The sequence below is a fragment of the Pongo pygmaeus genome, chromosome 18 (genome assembly GCF_028885625.2).
Source record: "Pongo pygmaeus isolate AG05252 chromosome 18, NHGRI_mPonPyg2-v2.0_pri, whole genome shotgun sequence".
Classification (NCBI taxonomy): domain Eukaryota; kingdom Metazoa; phylum Chordata; class Mammalia; order Primates; family Hominidae; genus Pongo; species Pongo pygmaeus.
In genome coordinates, this window is record NC_072391.2 from 25,685,538 (window position 1) to 25,697,769 (window position 12,232).

Genomic DNA, 12,232 nt, shown 5'->3' on the forward strand with positions numbered 1-12,232 from the left:
GATCCTCCCATCTTAGTCCCCCAAGCAGCTGGGAATACAGGTGCATGCTACCATGCCTGGTGAATTTTTGCATTTTTAGTGGAGATGGAGTTGTTCACCATGTTGGCCAGGCTGGCCTTGAACTCCTGACCTCAAGTGATCCTCCCACCTCAGCCTCCCAAAGTGCTGAGATTACAGGTGTGAGCCACTGCACCCAGCTCCCTAGATCTTTTTTTAATGTTTGAGACAGCGTCTCACTCTGCTGCCCAGGCTAGTAGTGAACTCCTGAACTCAAGCAATTCTCCTGCCTTGGCCTCCCAAAGCGTTGAGATTACAGGCGTGAGCCACTGTGCCCAGCCCTCAGTCTAGACTCAGGGCAAGCCAGGCTGTCAGTCACTGTCACCATCGTCCATCCCCCCACACCCCTCCCGACCTCCCGTTCCACCTGAGGATGAGGCTGGATGACCAGGGCTAGGTGATTATAACCATAACAACAGCAACCATGTGCTAGAGACCTCCGTGCGCCAGGCCCTACATATACCGATAGGCACGTCTCTGCCCTGCATGGCATATACTGGCTGCATGAAAGAACGGGTATTTGTTGAGTGACTGGACTGATGAGCCCCATGTTTTTTTTGCTGGTGGTGGTCACAGGGCAGGGACTCTGGCAGCTAGAGGGGCTGTATTTTTAATTTCCTCTGTTACTGCCCTGCTCACCAAATGTCTGGGTGAGGAATACAGTCCTGCCCCGTATGAGCACGAACACTCATGGCTTTATTTATTTATTTAGAGAAGGAGTCTCACTCTGTTGCCCAGGCTGGAGTGCAGTGGTGTGATCTTGGCTCAGTGCAACCTCCACCTGCCTTGTTCAAGCAATTCTCCTCCCTCAGCCTCCCGAGTAGCTGGGACTACAGCACGTGCCACCACGCCTGGATAATTTTTGTATTTTTAGTAGAGACGGGGGTTTCACCATTTTGGCTAGGCTGGTCTCGAACTCTTGGTCTCAAGTGATCCACCCGCCTCAGCCTCCCAAAGTGCTGGGATTACAGGTGTGAGCCACTGCACCTAGCCCACTCATGGGTTTAATGAGAGAGACCGCAAATCATCACGGAGGAGGGGCCTAAATCCCCCGGAGGGAGAGGAGAGGGTGCAGCCCCACAGTGAGCCCTCCTCCTATACTCAGGCCCAGAGGACTCTGTTATGGGGAAGGGTCTATGGGATCAGAGCTGACTTTCTACCCTAACGGGATGCCTTTTGTGGCAAAGGCTGGACTCAGCCTTGGCTACTCACTTGTTGGAGTGTGCCCTTGGGTAAGGGCCTTAAAACCTCACTGTACCTCAGTACCCACAACTGTGAATGGACCCAAATATTTCTGGCTGCTCTGGCTCCTCACAGGGTGGTCATGAGAAAACAGACGCCAGAATGCCTTGCAAGGCTAGATTGCAAAGCTCCAGGAGGATTTCATTCCCTGGAGTGTCCCAGCACCTAGAACAGTGCCTGGCACAAAGCAGGCGGCCAGCAAATGCTGCTGGGTGAACAAAATCTCTGGGGCATGTTCGGGATCTGGCCGTGCTATGGTCGCGCGCCAGACCCACCCTGGACATGACTTCACTCATTCTTTTGGAAGTTCAGTGAAGTACAGGCTATGGTTCCCATTACCCAGAGGTGGAAACTGAGGCCCAGAGAACATGAGGAAACTTTGATGGAGTCACAGACAATGTCTCCGCCGGAATCCAGGTCTATGGGGACCCCAAAAGCGGGTTTGGTGGAAGTAACTGGCAAAAGGGTGGGGAGCATCAGGGACTGACCCTAGGTGCGCTGGGCTGGCCGGCAGCTTGAGGGTGGGGGTCCCTTCCCTTCTTGGCCCCCTCACCCTCCCTGTCCCGCCAGCACCTGCGTCCCTCCCTGGCCCGCGTCCGGTCTTCGCTCACCTGGCCCGGGCTCCCGCGGCGCTGCGTGCTCCCCGCGCTGCGCCAGTCTCTGCGCCGCCAGGGACACCGGGCCACCTCCTCCTCCCGAGGGGGCAGAACGGGGCGGGGCGGGGCATCCGGACCGCCCCCCGCCTGCTCTTCTGCCCGCCCACTCCCGGCGCTGGAGCACCTGCATTCTCTCAGGTGGAGACCCGCAGGCTCTCATAGAGGGGAAACTGAAGCCAGTAGGGCTGGGATGGGCAAAATGGTCCACGCTTCTTGCGGGAAAAGACGCAAAGGCCCTGCGTGCCGGGCTCTGTCCTGCCGGCCAAGTCGTCCTAGAACCCCAAGAAAAAGGGTTTCATCTATATCTAGGAGCAGAATTGCTGGGTCATATGATTACTCTGTGTTTAGAGAAGAACCGCCAAACTGTTTTCTAAAGTAGCTGCACCATTTTACAATCCTATCAGCAGTGTATAGGGTTCCAATATTTCCACATCCTTACCAGCACTTATTATTATCTATGTTTAAAATTTTAACTATTCTATTGGGTGTGAAGTGGTGTCTCATTGTGGTTTCATTTGTATTTCCTGATAGCTAATGCTGCTGAACATGTTTTCATGTGCTCATTGGCACATTAATGTGTTTTCTTTGGAGAAGTGTCTGTTCAAATCCTTTGCTCATTTTCAGTTGAGTTATTTGTTGACTTTTAAGAGTTCTTTGTATATTCTGGATACAAATCCCTCATCAGATAAATGATTGGCAAATATTTAAACAAAAACAAAAAACTAAAAAAGTTCTTCCATCATCCATCCTTCCACCTATCCATCCAACCTTCCATCCATCCATCCTTCCACCTATCCATGCATCCGTCCATCCATCCATCCTTCCACCTATCCATCCAACCTTCCATCCACCCATCCAACCTTCCATCCATCCATCCTTCCACCTATCCATCTAACCTTCCATCATCCATCTTTCCACTTATCCATCCAACCTTCTACCTGTCCATCCTTCCGCGTATCCATCCAACCTTCCATCTATCTGTACTTCTACCTTTCCATCCAGCTTTCCATCCATCTGTATTTCCACCTGTCCATACAACCTGTCATCCATCCATTCTTCCACCTGTCCATCCAACCTTCCATCATCTATCCTTCCACCTATCCATCCAAATTTCCATCCATCCAACCTTCCACCCATCTAATTCATCCCATATATCTTTCTTTCCTTCCTTCTACCCATCTATCTACTCTTCCTGTCTTGCAATCTTCCACTCATCTCTGTTGATTTATGCATCAATCACATCATTCTACTTTTGATGGGTGCTTCTTCAGAGCTGGATCATATCATCCTTTGAAAACTCATGTTCAGCTGGGTGTGGTGGCTCATGCCTGTAATCCCAGCACTTTGGGAGGCTGGGGCGGGCAGATCACTTGAGCCTAGGAGTTTGAGACCAGCCTGGGCAACATAGTGAGAGCCCATCTTTACAAAAAAATACAAAAAAATTAGCCGGGCATGGTGGCATGTGCCTGTAGTCCCAGCTACCTGGAAGGCTGAGGCAGGAAGATCACCTGAGCCCGGGAGGTGGAGGCTATGGTGGGCTGTGATTGTGCCACTGCAGTCTCATGCTGGAGAGCTCAGGCAATGGAGTGAGATCCTGTCTCAGTAAAAGAAAACTCATGTTCAAGTGGCAGTATTGGAGGGTCAGGCATGTGCCCAAGGGCTCACGACTGCTGTAATGGAGCCACAGGGGCTGAAAGCAGGAAGGGCTGGTCACTTTGCTCTGAAAAGGGCAACTGAAAAAGCCTCCACCCATACAACACCCTTTGTGGGCATAGGTGTGGCGAAGAGAAAAACAAAATCTTAGTCTGCATGTTCTATGAGCCAGATGGTAAGAGATCTTGCTTAATCCTCACAACTCTGTTTTAGCTCAATTTGAGAGACAGGGAAACAGGTCCAGAAAAGGGGCTCCAAATGTGGTGGGGAAAAGCCACAGGGTCAGTCCTGGATTTAAATGTTGGCTTTGCCACTTTCTTGCTGTGTGTCTTTGAGCAGTTACAAGGCTCAGTTTCCTCATCTGTAAACTGCAAATGATGTGCACTTTATAGTTGCAGTGCTGTGAGGTTTATGGCTAACATGCTCTATGCAAAATGTTGAGCATGGTGCTGGCTCAATCAGTGTGCAAACAATGGTAGCTGTTCTCGTTACATGGGAGGTTGGGATTTGAACCTAGGTCCTGTCCTTCCCCACTTCATAAGCCATGTGTCTGGTCCAACCTTCCATTCACAAAGGCCAGCTTCTTCTCCCACCAACAGGGCCAGAGAACTCATATTCCCCAGTACCAGTTGGTGATGTTGTCTTGCAAAGAGAAGCATAACTTACATCTGTAACGGGTTGAATTGTGTTCTTCACAAAATTCGTATGTGGAAGTCCCAATCCCACATACTTAACCCTAACTCTCCAAATAGAGTCACTGCAGATGTAATGAGTTAAGGTCATAGTGGAGTAGGGTGGGCCCCTACTCCAGTGTGATTGGTGTTCTTATAAAGAGGGGAAATTTGAACAGAGACATGCACATAGGGAGAGCTTCATGTCAGGACTGTAGCTATGCTGCCCAAAGCCAAGGAACTACCAGAATGGAGGAGAGAAGTCTGGAACGGATCCTTCCCGGTGTCTTCAGAGGTAGCATGGCCCTCACGGCACCTTAATCTTGAATTTCCAGCTTCCAGAACAATAAGAGAATAAGTTTCTGTTGTTTCATTCACTCAATTTGTGGTACTTTGTTATGACAGCTCTAGCAAATGGATACAACCACCACAGGCCCTTTTCTCTGTATTTACAGACGTGACCCAGAATAGCAGCTGTGCAAGATGGACCAGACTGAGATTTACCATGGCAGGGGTTGTGGTCACCACTGCCTTGCTGGGCCCAGCACAGAGCCTGGCCAAAGCAGGGTCTCATCAAGCCTTAGCAAGTGAGTTTCGTTTTTTTTGAGACAGAGTCTCTGTCGCCAGGCTGGAGTGCAGTGGCACGATCTCAGCTCACTGCAACCTCCACCTCCCAGGTTCAAGCGATTCTCCTGCCTCAGCCTCCGAGTAGCTGGGATTACAGGTGTCCGCCACCATGCCTAATTTTTGTATTTTTAGTAGAGACAGGGTTTCTCCATGTTGTCCAGGCTGGTCTTGAACCCCTGGCCTTGAGCCATCTGCCTGCCTTGGTCTCCCTAAGTGCTGGGATTACAGGTGTGAACCACCGCACCTGGTCACAGCTGTGTTTTTAAACAACTTGATGAATTTTTACTTATGTATAGCTCAGTGTAACTCCTACCTTGATCAATATATAGAATATTTTCATCACACCAGATGTCCCCTTTGTGTCCCCCATCCCACAGGGTAACTATTATTTTGACTTCAATCACCAGTAAGTAGTTTGGCTGGTTCTTGAACTTCATATAAATGACTTTATACAGTATGTACTCCTTTGTGTCTGGTTTCTTTTGCCCAATATTATGAGACTGATGCATCTTGTTGAATATAGCTGTATAGATCATTCTTTTTTGGGGGTGCATGCAGGGTCTCACTCTGTTGCCCAGGCTGGAGTATAGTGGCATGATCAAGGCTCACTGCAGCCTCAACCTCTCCTGGGCTCAGGTGATCCTTGCACCTCAGCCTCCTGAGCAGCTGGCACTACAGGCATGTGCCTCCAAGCCTGGCTAATTTTTGTATTTTTTTGTAAAGACAGGTTCTCACCATGTTACCTAGGCTAGTCTCAAACTCCTGGGCTCAAGCCATCTATCTGCCTTGGTCTCCCAAAGTGCTGGGATTTCAGGTGTGTGCCACCACGTGAGGCGTTCATTCTTTTTAAATTGATGCATAATATTTCACTGTAAAATGTATCAGATTTTATTTGCACATTCTGCCACTGATGGACATTGGGTAGTTTCCAATTTTGAGCTCTAATGAATAAGGCTGCTGGAAAAATTCTTATATGTCTTTTGTCTAACATATGCATTCATTACCCTTGGAGTGGAATTACTAGATCATAGGGTAGGCATATGTTTTACTTTAGTAGAAATTGCCAAATAGTCTTCCAAAGTTATTGAGTCAAATTATACGTCCCTACCACAACCCCTACCCTAACTGGAATATGAGTGTTCCAACTGTTCCACATCTTGATCTTGTAGTGCTTTTTTTTGTTTTGTTTTTAGAGACAGGGTCTCATTCTGTTGCCTAGGCTGGAGTGCAATGGCCCAGTCTCAGCTCATTGCAATCTCCACCTCCTGGGTTCAAGCGATTCTCGTGCCTCAGCCTCCTTAGTAGCTGGAATTACAGATGTGAACCAACATGCCCAGCTAATTTTTGTGTTTTTAGTAGAGACGGGGTTTCACTATGTTGGCCATGCTGGTCTCAAACTCCTGACTTCATGTGATCCGCCCACCTTGGCCTCCCAAAGTGCTGGGATTACAGGTGTGAGCCACCACGCCTGGCCATCTTGTTTTTTTGTTTGTTTAAGAGACAGGGTCTTACTCTGTTGTCCAGGCTGGAGTGCAATGGCACAATCATAGCTAACTGCAGTCTCAAACTCCTGGGCTTAACTGATCCTCATGCCTCAGCCTCCTGAATAGCTAAAACTACATGTATTGGGCCACCATGCCTGGCTAATTTCTTTTAAACTTTTGGAGACATAGGTCTTGCTATGTTGCCCAGGCTGGTGTTGAACCTCTGGCATCAAGCGATCCTCCCATCTCAGCCTCCCAAAATGTTGGGATTAGAGGCATGAGCCACTGTGCCCAACCCCAGTCTTTTTGATTTTAGCCATTCTAGTGGGAGTGTAGTGGCATCTCACTGTGGTTTTAATTTACACTTCCCTGGCAGGTAAGGCTGTTGAGCACCTTTTCATGTACCTATTGTCCATTTTAAAAATTGGTTGGGCCAGGCGCGGTGACTCATGCCTGTAATCCCAGCACTTTGGGAGTCTCAGTCAGGCCGGATCACCTGAGGTCAGGAGTTTGAGACCAGCCTGGCCAACATGGTGAAATCCTGTCTCCACTAAAAACAAACAAACAAAAAAAATTAGCTGGGTGTGGTGGCAGGCACCTGTAATCCCAGCTACTCTACTCGGGAGGCTGAGGCAGGAGAATCGCTTGAACCTGGGAGGCGGAGGTTGCAGTGAGCTGAGATTGTGCCACTGCATTCCAGCCTGGGCAAAAAGAGTGAGACTCTGCCTAAAAAAAAAAAAAAAAAAAAAAAATTGGAATGGGCCAGGCACAGTGGCTTACGCCTATAATCCCAGCACTTTGGGAGGCCAAGGCGGGCAGATCCCCTGAGATCAGGAGTTCAAGACCAGCCTGGCCAACATAGTGAAACCCTGTCTCTACTAAAAATACAAAAATTAGCCGGGCGTGGTGGTGAGTCCCTGTAGTCCCAGCTGCTCAGCTGCTCAGGAGGCTGAGGCAGGAGAACCACTTGAACCCGGGAGGCGGAGGTTGCAGTGAGCCAAGATTGCACCACTGCACTCCAGCCTAGACAACAGAGTGAGACTCTATTTCAAAAAAAAAAAAAAAAAAAATTGGATGTTTATCTTTTTCTTATTGAAATTCTTTATATATTATGGTATGAGTCTTTTAATAAAGTTTTATGTCACTAAAAATTTACGCACACACACATGCACACGCCAATGATCACTTCAAACAGTTAAAGTCATGTTGATCCTATTAGTGGAATAAAATTAATTGTTTTTAATTTTAGAAAATGACCCCAGATAAGCAGCCTTCATTTCACTTTGGTTGGGCAGGGATGGAGGGTGGTGCTGAGGCTCACTTATTTCTTCTTCCCCCAGGATGGGCTGACCGTGATTCTGCATTAGCCTCTTATGGACCAGCCACCTGTTCACTGTTTACCATGTGTCTCCTATGTGGCAGCTTCTGGGGACCTGCAGATCCTGGGACACCAGTCTCATCCCGAGGGAGCTCACAGTCAAGGAGAAGAGTTAGATCAGCGAGCAAGGTGGCGTGACATGGAGTGCTGAGTGCGAGAGGTCTGCGTGGTCAGGACGCTGCAAGAGAAAGACTGGAGGCCCCTCACTCTAGATGGGTCCCAGGGAGCTGATGTCATTTGAGCTGTGCCTTGATGGGTGAGCAGGAGTCTCCAGGCAGAGGGGGCAAGAAGCACCGTTCAGGCAGGGGGTTGGTTTGCAAGAAGCACCGTTCAGGCAGGGGGTTGGTTTAGAGCTTCCCAGAGAGGGACAATCTAGTGGCTGGAGAGTAGGGTGCACTGCGGGACAGGGCTGGAGAGTTAGATTAGACCCAGGAATGGCCCCTCACACAAAAGACAGAGTCTTTCCTTCCTCAGCTTCCAGGGAGTCCTGGTACCAGGAATCATGTTTCCTGTGGGTTACAGCATTCCATCCCATCCTGCCCTCAGGGCTGAGATTTGCTCAGTGAGTGGTCCTTTGCAGGATGACATTTCTGTTTAGAGGAATCATTATTTTTTAGCCAAAGTTATTATTGACCACAAAATAGAGCATGTCACTTGGTGCTTAGTGCACACTCAGGCAGTATGGGGTCTAGCCCCTCCCCTTACCTGAGAACACTTCTCTAGGAAAGAGTGACCTTTGGTTCTGCATCATTTTTCTTCTGGAGTTGGGATCTGGTGGGCAGGAGATGAAGAAAGATGGTCTCCCTGGTGCCCAGATTTCTGGGCTGGCTGGGAGAAGCAGGGCAGGAACCCTTGGAGCAAGGGTACCATCACGGGTGCGGCCCTTCTCGATGGGGTCCGGGGTCTGCATGGGCTGTAGCCACATGGCAGGCGGGAGAGGCTGCGTGAAGGGCATACCTGAAGGATTGGGCCTGCCAGAGGAAGCCTCTGGCCTTGGTGATCTCCTGGGCCAGGATCCTTAAATCATCTCCTTCAAATGGTGGCAGCGTGGGATCCTTGAAAAGAGGAAATGAGTGTGAAGTTAATAACTGGATGGGAGCTGAAAATCCAAAATCTCAGAAAAAGCATTTTAGAGCTAATCATGTTCTGGCTTCTATTCAGTGCAGGAAATCTTGTGAGCCTCTGCTTGTATATCTCCAGGGTCAGGAAGCTCACTACCTATGAAGACAGTCATTCTGCAGAGGGGACACTTTGAAATACGATGTCTGAGAGTCAGTGTAGGGAGGGGACGGTGGCAAAGTACAACGATGTCAGAAACTGAGTGAAGGTGGCCCCACTCTGGGCCAGTGGAACAGAAATGGCACAGGTTCCTTATCTCATCGCTATTCAGTAGAATCTGTTCAGCCATTTTTTGCATTTTTTTATAGTGAAATAGACTCACAGGTATGCTTTTTATTTGGTTGATTTTAGAGACAGAGCCTTGCTCTGTTGTCCTGGCTACAGGGCAGTGGCATGATCATGGCTCACTGTAGCCTCGACCTCCTGGGCTCAAGCTATCCTCCCACTTCAGCCTCCCAAGTAGCTAGGACCACAGGCATGTGCCACCACACCTGGCTGAGGCATGCTTTTTAAAAAATGTTAACTAATAAAATTTCACCACCTATCCTTAAAAATACATTTTACCAATCCCAGCGCTTCGGGTGGCTGAGGCGGGCGGATCACTTGAGGTCAGAAGTTTGAGACCAGCCTGGCCAACATGATGAAACCTCATCTCTACTAAAAATATAAAAGTTAGCTGGGTGTGGTGGCAGGCACCTGCAATCCTAGCTACTCAGGAGGCTGAGACATGAGAATCACTTGAACCCAGGAGGCAGAGGCTGAAGTGAGCTGAGATCGCGCCACTGCACTCCAGTCTGGTGACACAGCAAGACTTCGTGTCAAAAGAAAAAAAAAAAAGAAAAAAGAAAAAAGAGGAAGCCATCCCTTCTGCCTGGCAGTAGTAGCACAGCAATCCCATTCTGCATGCAAAAACAATTCGGAGAATCTGATTTGATAAGGTATTAAGCTGATAGCCTTAAACATATCATCACTTGTTTTCCTGTGTAATAAGGACACTTAGGTGAATATTCATTACTTTTACCAATTTGTTCAGTTCTCTGTATTATTTATAATACTTGTCCCTAGAAGAGCTAGTTGAACAAAGGAGTCATGTAAGGCTACCCAGACTTCAAAGATTATGCCAGCCAAGCCTGACGGTTCACACCTGTAATCCCAACACTTTGGGAAGCTCAAGCGGGAGGATTACTTAATCCTAGGAGTTTGAGATCAGCCTGGGCAACATGGTGAGATCCTGTTTCTACAAAAAATTAAAGAAATTAGCTGAGCGTGGTGGCGCACCTGTGATCCCAGCTAATCTGGAGGCTGAGGTGGAAAGATTGCCTGAGCCCAGGACGTGGAGGCTGTGGTGAGCTGTGATTGTGCCTCTGCACTCTAGCCTGGGCAACAGAATGAGACCCTGTCTCAAAAAAAAAAAAAAAAAAAAAAAAATTATGCCATGTCCTGTGAAAGTAACTTTAACCTCTGAAAAGAAATCTGGAATTCTGATTGGTTGTCTTACTTGATAATTTGTTGCCCTGGGAATGTTATCAATGACAACATTGCATTCCTAAAAGGTATAAATAAGTGCAGAATTTTCCTATTAAGTCAGAAGTGGATCATTGAAATCTATGACTTTACTAGACTTATTACTTAATAGGTAACCTATGACTTTGCCAGATCTATTGCTTAACAGATAACTTGAATGTCTGTATTTCAGTGAATTGAACCCCAGAAGACACAAATATGCAGGAATTAAAGCACAAAGTTTAAGATCATGGGTGTCTTGGGGCTCTAGCTATACCACTTCCTCTGACTTTAGTTTTTTGTTGTTGTTGTCGTTTGTTTGTTTTGAGACAGAGTCTTGCTCTGACACTCATGCTGAAGTGCAGTGGCGCAATCTCGGCTGACTGCAACCTGGGTCTCCCAGGTTTAAGCAATTCTGCCTCAGCCTCCCGAGTAACTGGGATTACACGTGCATGCCACCACGCCCGGCTAATTTTTATATTTTTAGTCGAGACGTCATTTCACCATGTTGGCCAGGCTGGTCTCAAACTCCTGACCTCAAGTGATCCACCCACCTCAGCCTCCCAAAGTGCTGGGATTACAGGTGTGAGCCACCGTGCCCAGCTTTAGGTGTATTCTTAAATCTCGCTGGGCCTGTTGTTCATCTGTTAAATGGGTATAATATTAAAAGAGGTAATCTACATAAAGCCACATAAATTTCCAACAAAGGCAAACTGGCCTGACCATCAGGAAATATAACACCCTCAAATCCTGCTTCTTTCCCAGCCTTGAGGAGAGTCAGCCTAAAAGGACAGTGGCAGGGAAACCCAATCCTTTTTGGCTAATATTTTGTCTCAACGAAAAGCAGAGATCTTTTTAGTCAGAAGGAAAACCCAGGATGGGCATGGTGGCTCATGCCTGTAATCCCAACACTTTGGGAGGCCGAGGTGGGAGGTTCACTTGAGCCCAGGAGTTCAAGAAGGAAAACCCCATGCCTGTTGGTATTTTACTGAGCCGTTTCAACAGACCTTATGCTCAGTGGCTCTGCAACCTACCTTTTCATTGATGAAGACTTTGGTCAGCAGGCTGCGAATTTTGGAGAGTGTGTCCTCACCCACAGGGCAGTGATAGCGTCCGCTGGTGAAGGAAGCCAGCTTTCTCAGGAATTCAACTGCCGCTCTGGAAGGAAGGCACAGAGGGCTGGTGGGGAGGCTGACTGACCAGGCAAGTTCGTGTGACTGCCCACATCCATGGGGAACTTAAGTCTGTGGGGCTTAAGAGAAATCAGCCTGGCAATGGGCGGTGGCTTGTCCCATGGAGACCGCCATTAGAACACCAAAGGACACTTGCCCCACCAGCTTATGGACAGCTATAGCAACTGCTGTTGCTTGAGGGAAGAGGAGTCCCCATGTGAGTGTCGCCATTTAGCCTGGACCCCCTGAAACCACACAGCCCACACACTCCAGCCCCCATTTCTTTTCTCTTTTGAGACAGAATCTTAGTCTGTCACCTAGGCTGGAGTGCAGTGGCACAATCTTGGCTCACTGCAACCTCAGCCTCCCAGGTTCAAGTGATTCCCCTGCCTCAGCCTCCTGAGTAGCTGGGACTACAGGTGCCGGCCACCATACCCGGCTAATTTTTGTATTTTTTTAGTAGAGACAGAGTTTCACTATGTTGGCCAGGAGTTTCGCTGTCTTGACGCTATGAGGTCAAACTCCTGACCTCAGGTGATCCACCTGCCTTGGCCTCCCAAAGTGCTGGGATTACAGGCATGAGCCATCGTGCCCAGCCTAGCCCCCATTTATTTATGGGACATTTATCCGGTGCCTACTATGTGTTAGGCCTGTAAAGGACACACATACT

At 48.4% G+C, this 12,232-nt stretch overlaps 1 protein-coding gene across 1 annotated transcript in view; it reads right to left on the reverse strand.

The window, feature by feature from the left end:
* Positions 1-8,257: 8,257 nt before the first annotated feature.
* VWA3A (von Willebrand factor A domain containing 3A) overlaps positions 8,258-12,232 on the reverse strand; it is a 63,394-nt gene continuing 59,419 nt past the window's right edge. The window contains exons 32-35 of the mRNA XM_063654065.1: positions 11,425-11,548; positions 8,726-8,823; positions 8,474-8,539; positions 8,258-8,358 (exon numbers count right to left, since the gene is read on the reverse strand). Coding sequence (XP_063510135.1) covers positions 8,488-8,539; positions 8,726-8,823; positions 11,425-11,548 — 274 coding nt within the window. The 3' untranslated portion in view covers positions 8,258-8,358; positions 8,474-8,487. The remainder of the gene's footprint in view (positions 8,359-8,473; positions 8,540-8,725; positions 8,824-11,424; positions 11,549-12,232) is intronic.